This window comes from Notothenia coriiceps, unplaced genomic scaffold (assembly GCF_000735185.1).
Source record: "Notothenia coriiceps isolate Sejong01 unplaced genomic scaffold, NC01 NC01_scaffold00011606, whole genome shotgun sequence".
Lineage (NCBI taxonomy): Eukaryota > Metazoa > Chordata > Actinopteri > Perciformes > Nototheniidae > Notothenia > Notothenia coriiceps.
In genome coordinates, this window is record NW_011344307.1 from 62,454 (window position 1) to 72,753 (window position 10,300).

A 10,300-nucleotide genomic window follows, 5' to 3' on the forward strand; every position below is an offset into this window, starting at 1 on the left:
TGGTGGGATCGGCTTTCAAGTTTATGTTCACAATCAAACTATACACAGATGTTTAGAGATGTTTACTTTCTATTATTTGCCCACAGGTTTTGATTGGCAGCCAGCTGCCCCACCCTTTCGGCCTCACTGTGCACGAGGACAAGCTGTACTGGACGGACTGGCAGTCAAAGAGCATCCAGAGTGCGGACAAGCTCACCGGATTGGGAAGACACACGCTTGCAGAAAACTTGGAGAACCTCATGGACATCCACATGTTCCACAGACACCGGGAGACAGGTCTGTGTTCATCCATGTGCTGGAACAAGAATGAAGCACTGTCAGCTAGCATCAGGAAAATAATAAAAACTTTAATTGTTTTGGGTCTGTGCTGCAACCCTTTAGATTAAATTAGATTCAAATGAATGAAACAATGACAATTGGAACTCTCAAGCTGTAATTTGAGGATGTTTAGATGCACATCAAATAAACAGTGTAGAAACGCTAGCCATTTATACTAGCTAATTACAGTTATTTGCCCAGACTTCGCAAAAGAGCCTCAAGGAAAGAAGGAGAAACAAAAAACTGCAGTTTAAAGCCTCTCAAATTCAGCTTTTCTCTGTTTAATATGAAAATAAATATCTTTAGGGTGACAACACAATTACTTAAATTAAACCTTAGTCTTTGAAAAATGGGTGTACAATTTTCTGACATGTTATAGACAAAAGATGAATTGATTAATCGAGAATATAATCGGCAAATAGCTAGTTTCAGCCTTTCTTCATACTTACCTAAAACTCATAGTCATTATTCCATTTCAAATCCAATGTGCAGCAATAACAGGGACATACATTCCTGTTGGACATGTGTAGTCTCTTGTGACAAAGGGAAAAAAGCCTCCTGTCACTTTCTACTTTTCAGTTTTTTGCCGCCTTTCCTCCGAGCTCAGATCCCGTGTCTGTGCTGACAGTGAGGGGATTACAGGTAAACTGAACCCAGATCACTGGCAGAGAGCCTTGGGGGGCACATACCAAACTGAAACCTCACTGATCTCATCCATCTCATGTGTGGGGCTTTCCCCAAGTTCCCTTCAGGGAAGCTGTGTTTTTGTTTCCCCAACCTTCCCCATCCCCTATCCATTCCTTGCCTTGAAGCTAGCCTAGAAAGTAGGATGGTGGATGAGCTGAGTTCCTTTGTGTGTCTCCACCTATAGTTCGTAACCCGTGTGCGGAGAATAATGGAGGCTGCAGCCACCTCTGTCTCCTGGCCCCTGCTCCCAAAGCCTCCAGCTGTGCCTGTCCCACCGGCATCAACCTGCAGACGGATGGAAAGACTTGCACACCTGGTACAAACTCCCACTTCTGTGTCAAAAATAATGCAGTTATTGTTCTTTGTTCATCCATGTTTTCAGTGTAAACAACACCTTCTTGTTAATAATGTTAATGCTTTTAATGGCGCTGGCCACAATGCAAATACCTTATTATATGACTTGTATATGTTTGGCTTACATCAACTGTAACTTATTGAGCTCCTAGGCAACATGTGTCTGCATGAGCAAAGGCATAAAGGGAGATGTAGTGCAAAGTCCCAAAATATATGAATCTCAAAAGCAAATACTTAAAGGGAAATACAATGAAAGCGACAAAAACTCTTGACTAAGCCTGCAAATAGGAGATCAAAAGTTCAAAATGTCAAAAAGTTGTCAACCTTTGTACTCTGAAGGAAAGGTGCTGTGATGTGTGTTGAAATATGGTTTGTGTGTGTACGCAGGGATGAGCAGCTTCCTAATCTTTGCCCGGAGGACAGACATCAGGATGGTCTCTTTGGACATCCCCTACTTTGCTGATGTGGTCCTGGCCGTCAATAGCTCCATGAAAAACACCATCGCCATCGGGGTCGACCCCAAAGAAGGTATGCCTCAATACGTTTAGAAACGCTTGTTTAAAGGTCACCTATCATGCTATTTTTAGGCAATAGCATAGGTCTCAGATATATAAGAAAATATAAAAAACATGTCTATGAAGCGTTTTCATCAACCCCAAAAAAACAGATCACCCATTCTAGCCTCATATCCCTCTATTTCTCTTCCTGTTACAAAAGTGCTGATTCTGGGCATAAAGCTTCTTTTTTTTTTTATACTGAAAAAAATAAGAGGGGGCGGAGCTTATGACGGCTCATGCGGGACCTGGCAGATACTAAAATGTCTAAAATGCTGCGGTGATGAAACGCAAGGATTATTAGATCAAGGATTATTTCTGAAACAGTATGGAGCTCAAAGGCTTTCTCTCTTGCGGGTTTACCACAAGGTGAGTTCCTTTTTAAAATCCTGCTTCTTACACATGCTCTCTCCAGTACAGCTTAGCTCTGAGTGTTAGAGATGCCTGCTAATGTAAACAAAGACTATTATGTCCAAAACACGTCGAGAATTGTTTCTGATACAGCGACGTTTCTGATAGTGCCGTGGGTCCACCATCCGATATGACTTAATATACGTCATATCGGATGGCAAATCTGGATCAGCTCCATTGTAACCCCGTTTTTAGAGATTTGCGCACGGAGGAAAAGAGAGAGGGTTTTATTTTCTGACACTTTGTGAGTTCCCTTACACACCGGGGACACATATTTATGTATAAAAGACATAAAAAAGTGCATTTTGCATGATAGGTCCCCTTTAAACGAAAAGCAAGGGATATAGAAATGGAAATTCTTACATGTGTGTGTGGCGCCTCCTGCAGGAAAAGTGTATTGGTCTGACAGCACACTGAAGAAAATCAGCAGATCCTACATCAACGGAAAATCACAAGAGGACATCGTATCCACAGGTGAGGGGGTTGGCTTACATGTACGAGGGGGTTTAACTCCGCCCTATGACGACTCTAACTCCCCTCTCTTTGTCTCTCTTTACGTAGGGTTGGTGACCACCGATGGCCTGGCTGTGGATGCTGTTGGGAGGAAGATCTACTGGACGGACACAGGAACTAACCGCATCGAGGTCGCCAACCTGGACGGCTCCATGAGGAAAGTTCTCGTCTGGGAAAACCTGGACAGCCCTCGAGCCATCGCCCTCTACAATGAGATGGGGTGAGGATGATAGAGCGTGATGAGGAGAATTGGGGGAAATCTTTGATAACAGTCCTGAATTTTCAACCAAGTTCTTATACCGCACTGTGAAAACAGTTAAAAGTCTGGCATTCAAAACATGACCTTAGTAAAAGTATGAAACGATTATCAGCAGAATCTAAGTATAAAAATGTAAAGTAGTCAGGCAGTAAAATACTTCCTGTCAGTTTTACTACTATATGTGCTATTTTTAGATTAATAGTACTGCTTCATTGGTGTGAATGTTGCTTTTCACTGCTGTTAATGAGTTCTTTTTTTTTTATTCATTTTTAACTTCTTTGTATTCAGATGGGTAGTTTCATCTACTGCAATTCATCATGTCTAAAAGATATGGATACAACACAAAGCCTTGCTGTCCTGTGAGAAACATATTACGCTAAAAAGTCATCTTTTAATTGGCTCAATAAAACAGCACTTTTTGTAACAACAATGCATTTTTTCAGCAGATTCAAGAGGTTTTCAAATTGTTTATTTATCTTGAGATGAAGGAGCAATTTATTACCACCTAAGGGAACACTTTATCATCCAGTTTACACCCTAAATCAACACATCTGGAGATACCTCGTTTTCACTGAAAAGAAAGGGGATACAAAACTAAAGTAACTAAAGTTGTAGACAGATGTACTAAAAAATGCAATATTTACCTCTGAAATGTAGTGAATTGGAATTATAAATGATCATTAAACAAATGCTAAAGTAGGGCACCTCAAGTGAAGTACATTGCTTGCTTTTATTATGTTTATTGTATCCATCTGACACCAAGAACAATTTCTAGTACAGTATGTGAACTTACTTAACATTAAATGGTGTTCTCCATCTTTAATCACTCTTTCACTCTCTCTCTCTGACAGGTATATGTACTGGACAGACTGGGGAGAGCATGCTAAGCTGGAGCGCTCTGGGATGGATGGTTCCGACCGCACTGTCCTCATCAGCAACAACCTGGGCTGGCCCAACGGCCTGGCCATCGACACGGCCGGCTCCCAGCTTCTGTGGGCCGACGCTCACACTGAGGTCAGCAGCTGTGACCCTAACGACCCCTCACATTGATTATCAGCTCTTAAAACATATATTGTTACAAGATGAAAAGCCTTTGTCTATGGGTTTTCTATGTTGATGGAGCTACTTTAACACTGATTGCCAGTCACTCTGATCGAAGGAACTTAAACAAATATTTTTTACTTAAAGGTCACCTATTATGCAAAATCTAATTTTTCATGAATTGTATACATAAACATTTGTCCCCTCTGTGTAAAGAGATTCAGAAAGTTTCAGGAAAAAAGATTTGCTCACTTTTTGTCCTGATCCATTTATATAAAAAAATCTGATTTTGGCCACTTTATGATGTCATAACGATTTATTGGGTTGTGTAACCATTAGCCAATAACCAACCAAGGTAACACCCCCCACCTTATCACCCGAATCTCCTCCTAGAGCCCCATTGTGTTCCAAATATCTCTCAGAGGGGCGTGGGGAGTGGCTCCTTATTTTCATCTAAAGTAACAGACAGAGAATCAGCACTTTTGAAACAGTGCTGAAACAGAGGGGATTATGGGACGCTACAATGGGTGATCTGTTTGGTATTTCCAGCCAAACACTTCAGAGACATCTTTTGTATATATCTGAGACCTATAATATATTGATGGAAAACTAATAATAGGGGACCCTTTAAACACTTTATTTTTAGTATTTAACAGTATTAAATGCAGTTCTTCTGTATTATGTTGCCCAGAGTCAACTGATATAAATGCCATCTATTTCTCTTTTTTTTACCAACATTTTTAGGTAATATCGCCTGGACTATTATACAACATCGGTATCAGAACCAGTTTCTTCCTCCATGAATCAGAATAGACTTGTTTTGCAGCAATAACAAATTATTATGTAATGTCATACCAAGCTTTTCAAATTGTAAAGATTTGCTGCTCTCTATCTTTCATCACCATTGTTTACCTCAAACTAAGTGCTGCCTTAAGAACACCGGCTAGACGTCTGGAAAATGAAATCATGACATAGACAGCTCTGAATACTGCAAGCTGATGGCCCTGACGATTCATAAAATAAGAAAAGCTTATTTATTATTTAGCCACATCCTACAACAGCTAATCAAATGAGTCAGAACCCAAACACTGAAGCAAATCATGACCGCCGTTATACATTTGAGGATGTTTTTTTAATTAGGTATTGATGTTCTACTTGTCTCTGGTGTAGGTGATTTAACTCCTTAACTGATGTAATTCTAAAACTAAAGTCTTTAAAGTTTTGGTTGGCTTAAATGAGCATCTTGAAGACATCACCTCGGGCCTTTTTCAATACTTTACGACATTTTAAACACTAACAGGTTGGTCGATAATAAAAAGAAATCATTATTTGCAGCACCAGAATGGATAACAGGCTCCTCACAGCTCCACAGTAAAGTATTTTCTCTGGGTGTTTGTTGCTGCCGTCGGCTGTAGGAGTGATGAAGACCTATTGAGGGTGAGGTCACCGCGCTTGAACGCATCACGCAGACAATGCCAGGAGTTGATATAGAAAGAAGTTCAACACTGACTATCCTCCAATGTAAATAAAAGTGCTTTTCAGTGCAGGCGGCGATTCAAAAGAACATTTTTCTTATTTTCCTGACCTTCAGTGCTGTGCTCCATAACTGAATAACAGGCTGTTAGTGTGTATATGTTTAAAATGTGTATCTGGATGTGATTCTGTGTCTACGTCCATTAAAGTTATGTTTCGTGAGCTGCATCTTGTTTGTGTGGGAGGTTGTTTAAGCCCGCATCCAGCAACCACCACACACACTTTGTCAACAAGAACCTGCTGTTTTCTCATCCGAGCGCTTTTCATCACAGAAACACACCGAGAGACTTCCCCGTCTAAATGTCCTCAAGATGTTGCTCTCTACATCCGCCCACCAGGCCCCGGACACCATCACTCTCTGTGCTTCCAGTAAATATTCAAGGACTGTCATGTAATGTTTGGTTTAATTTGCCGTTAGATAAATGCACTCTGTTTATAAACAGTGGTGGATCGGAGCGGTAAACGTATCCTATATGCAGGACAAATGAATCATGCTGTATGTGTCTGGCTGCATTTATGTGTTTTTATTGATTTAAAAGAGAAAGACGAGCCCGCGGCAGTAATGGAAACTTGTATCAGCACTTTATCACTGTTGGAAATGGGAGGGCAGCGTGCAGTAAAGCGTAGGATATTGGCTTTTCTCTTCTTCTCTGTGCGCTGTTGTTTGTTGATGTGATGGCTTGTTGTCTCCCGTGAATCTTTAAGGCGTCATCAAAAATACATAGAGTTGATAGTTGAAGCAGAAAAGTTTTTATAAAATGTATCTCCCAGTGGATATGATTTAAAAACTCCTGAGCTTTGGGTAAGGCAAGGCAAGTTTATTTATATAGCACCTTTCAACACAAGGCAAGTGCTTTAAAAAGCATAGATAATAAAATAAACATTAAAAGAAAAAATACATGGATAAAAGTGACAGTGCAGTTTAAGATATGAATAGTTCAATTAAAAGCTGCGGGAAAAAGAAAAGTCTTCAGCCTGGATTTAAAAGTAGTAAGAGTTGCAGCGGACCTGCAGATTTCTGGGAGTTTGTTCCAGATTTTTGGAGCATAATAACTGAACGCAGCTTCTCCATGTTTAGTTCTGACTCTGGGGACAGAAAGCTGACCAGTCCCTGAAGACCTGAGAGATCTGGATGGTTCATAATTTAGCAGTAGGTCAGAAATGTATTTTGGGCCTAAACCATTCAAAGCTTTATAAACCAGCAGCAGTATTTTAAAATCTATTCTTTGACACACAGGAAGCCAGTGTAAAGACCTCAGAACAGGAGTGATATGATCCACTTTCTTAGTGTTAGTGAGGACTCGAGCAGCAGCGTTCTGAATCAGCTGCAGCTTTCTAATGGATCTTATAGTGAGACCTGCAAAGACACCATTACAGTAGTCCAGTCTACTGAAGATAAAAGCATGTACAAGTTTTTCCAAATCCTGCTGTGACATTAGTCTTTTAATCCAAGATATGTTCTTTAGGTGATAGTAAGCTGATTTAGTAACTGTTTTAGTGTGACTGTTGAAACTCAGGTCAGAGTCCATGACTACACCTAGATTTCTGGCTTTATCTGTTGTTTTGAACATTGCAGACTGAAGCTCAGCGCTAACTTTTAAACGTTCCGCCTTGGCTCCAAAAACCATTACCTCAGTTGTATCTTTGTTTAATTGGAGAAAGTTCTGACACATCCAGTCATTGATTTGTTCAATGCACTTACTCAGTGTTTTTAACTGGAGAATAGTCTCCTGGTGAAATTGTTACGTAAATTTGTGTGTCATCCGCATAGCTATGGTAACTTATTTTGTTGTTCTTCATTATCTGAGCCAGTGGTAGCATGTAGACGTTAAAGAGAAGAGGCCCCAAGATGGAGCCTTGAGGAACCCCACATGTCATATTTGTGAACTCGGATGTGTATTTACCTATAGAAACAATTTTTTTTTCTGTCCTTTAAGTAGGATTCAAACCAATTTAGAACTGTTTCCGAAAGTCCCACCCAGTTTTCTAGTCGGTCTAGTAATATGTTGTGGTCAACAGTGTCAAACGCAGCACTGAGATCTAATAATACTCATTGAAGACCTTTACAAGAGCAGTCTCAGTGCTTTGGTTTGGTCGAAAGCCTGACTGGAACAAATCGAAACAGTTATTTGAGACTGCTCTTGTAAAGGTCTTCAATGAGTATTATTAGATCTCAGTGCNCACCTGAAACTCCTCCTAATCAGCGCTTTTGAAACAGGGCTGAAACAAAGGGGTTCATGGGATGCTACAATGCATGATCTAGCTAACACCAACAGAGACATGTTTTGTATATATCTGAGACCTATAATATATTGATGAAAAACAGTATAATTGGGGACCTTTTTAAACGGCCCATTTTGACATGTTTCTTTGCTGTAATGGTGTAAAACCGCATTGACTCATTACTCCACCTAGCTATTTTCCCCTTCTTATTTCCACCTTATTTAAATGTTTATCCGTTTCCCCTCCAGGCTGAGGCCCGGCCCGGGGCTGACCAGCCAATAGCTCAGCTCACCGTGTTTGTCTGGGTTGTTGATTTTGGCTCCGGCATGCACGCCATTTATCATCCCGCAGAATTCAGGTGCCTGCCTGACAGCCGCTCACTATTGGCTGCCCGAAACAGGAAGTGGAATCAATGACTCAGGCAGTGTGACCTCATCGCAGCCTAATTAGCAACAGACCCGTTTAATGAACAGCTGGAGCAAATGCACACGTCAGCGCTTTCCCCTTTTTTCTTTCCAGCTGTCGTTTTCTCGCTGCCCCGTTGCAGCTTTTTCCTCATCTTTTTCCCAAACTCTCACACTCTCTGCATCCCTTTTTTCCTCTTCCAATAACATTGTTTTACTTCTTCTTTCTATTTTCTCTTTTTTTCCTCTAATATTTTTATTCCTCCCTCTTTTTCTCGTTCTTGTTTTGAATCTATTTATTAATGTTGGCTTTGTTTCTCTCTTCCTCTCCAGCTCTCTCTTCTGCCGTTCCATTTTCTGTGTCATGCAGGTGTTCCTCCCCTCTGTCATTTCCTGCTCTGTTCAGCCACGCTTTTTCATTTCCCTCTCCTCTTACCCGTTCACCCCGCAATTTTGTTGTTATTTTTTTTTCAGCTTGTCGTCTACCCTTTTCGTTTTGCCTCAGCCAGGCAACATGGAGAACTTCATTAGCCCATTCTTCTCTGTCAGGCATGAAACCACATCCATCTTTCTGTGGAAGAGGCAGGGGTTATGACTCACACAAGCACAAACACACACACATGCACACACATACAGACACACAATAATACACTCTCCATTTGTGTTTCCCACCCTAATCAGCATATTTCATTTTCCCCTCAGAAGCTGCCAAATCAGCCCGTTGCATTTCAAATTCAATATGTAATTGGCTTCGATCTGAAATGATCCACATAAAGACGTTCATCTTTTCCTACTTTAAGTTTCCCCGAGCCAGAGACAAGCTCATAGTTTGTCTAATATAGTGTCCCGCACATGTCTTTGCCGTCTTTTCTCTCTCCAACCTTCAGTTGGAGTTGCAGTTTGGCATGAACCTCGGCCTGGAAACTGACAGGAGCACAGAAAGTTATCCAGATGTTAACATCTTTATGTCGTTGTACTTCTTACCCTCTTCGTCTTTTTGTTTATAGTTATCACTCTTTACTTTTCTCTGTTTGTGTTATTTTTTCTCCTCTTTCTTGCTCTTGTTTCCACCCGTCTCCCTGCTCTCCTGCCCATCATCCTACAGTCCTTTCCTCACATTTCATCAGTTTGTCTTCATCTCTCTCCGTCTGCTTTAGTTTTTTTTAACTCCATCTTATTCTTGACGTTGGCCGGCTCCAGCCTTACTCAAACACCAGTCAGTCATTACTTCCAGACTGAGCAGCTTTCTCAAATCATCGTCTAGTGTCCGCAGGGCCTCCTCTCCAGCTGCACAACCTCAGGTCAAATCATGTAGAAAGGCAGAATAATATCAAAAACGTGGCATGATTTAGATCACCATCTTGCCAGGTCATCATTGAAGCAAGGTGTGTTTTCAGAGTATACGGCAGTTTTTATTGGCTTCTAGTTTTTTGGAGTGTTTCCCACCTAATCTGTGTTTGTGATCTTGTCTGGTATGATAGTATTTGTTTGCAGAGGAAACTTTGGAGACAGGAACTCATTGCTTCCTGTCTAATAAACGACTGAATATGTTTTTACAGCTCTATTAGAAACCCTCTTAAAAGAGGCGCCATAGGTCTGAAAAATGGTTGGTGGGTTTTTGAGTGTTAAACTATAAAATTGACTTTATGTCAACATAACTGATACGCTACATTTCCTGGAAACTCTGCACAATAGCGCAGACATTTATCTACATTTACACTTAATGTCCATTCAGCAGCTCTACAAAGATCACCAATCATCGATTACACATTCTTAGTGTAAGACTTTTGATGTCCTTTATGTACGATTGCCCAGGAACAGTGTGTTCTCAAGTCATCCGCGCATGACTTGATGTGTCTGCAGCCTCCTCCTGTCTGAAGCGCCCACTGGGGGGCAGTATGATGTAAAGCAGCAGGCGGTGACCCTGCCAGCTCTCAGGAACGCCGACTCGCCTGAAGGTTCTCGCACATCAGCCTCGCTGTAGTGTCAAGCAAAGAAGGTCA

The 10,300-nt window shown here is 41.1% G+C and overlaps 1 protein-coding gene across 1 annotated transcript in view; it reads left to right on the top strand.

The window, feature by feature from the left end:
- Positions 1 to 10,281, top strand: part of LOC104946865 (low density lipoprotein receptor-related protein 4) — a gene marked incomplete at its 5' end in the record, with an annotated part of 65,795 nt that extends 55,514 nt beyond the window's left edge. The window contains 8 exons of the mRNA XM_010772763.1: positions 87 to 276; positions 1,190 to 1,321; positions 1,747 to 1,887; positions 2,712 to 2,798; positions 2,886 to 3,057; positions 3,948 to 4,110; positions 8,142 to 8,251; positions 10,161 to 10,281. Of these exons, the coding sequence (XP_010771065.1) occupies positions 87 to 276; positions 1,190 to 1,321; positions 1,747 to 1,887; positions 2,712 to 2,798; positions 2,886 to 3,057; positions 3,948 to 4,110; positions 8,142 to 8,251; positions 10,161 to 10,281 (1,116 nt within the window). The remainder of the gene's footprint in view (positions 1 to 86; positions 277 to 1,189; positions 1,322 to 1,746; positions 1,888 to 2,711; positions 2,799 to 2,885; positions 3,058 to 3,947; positions 4,111 to 8,141; positions 8,252 to 10,160) is intronic.
- Positions 10,282 to 10,300: the final 19 nt, after the last annotated feature.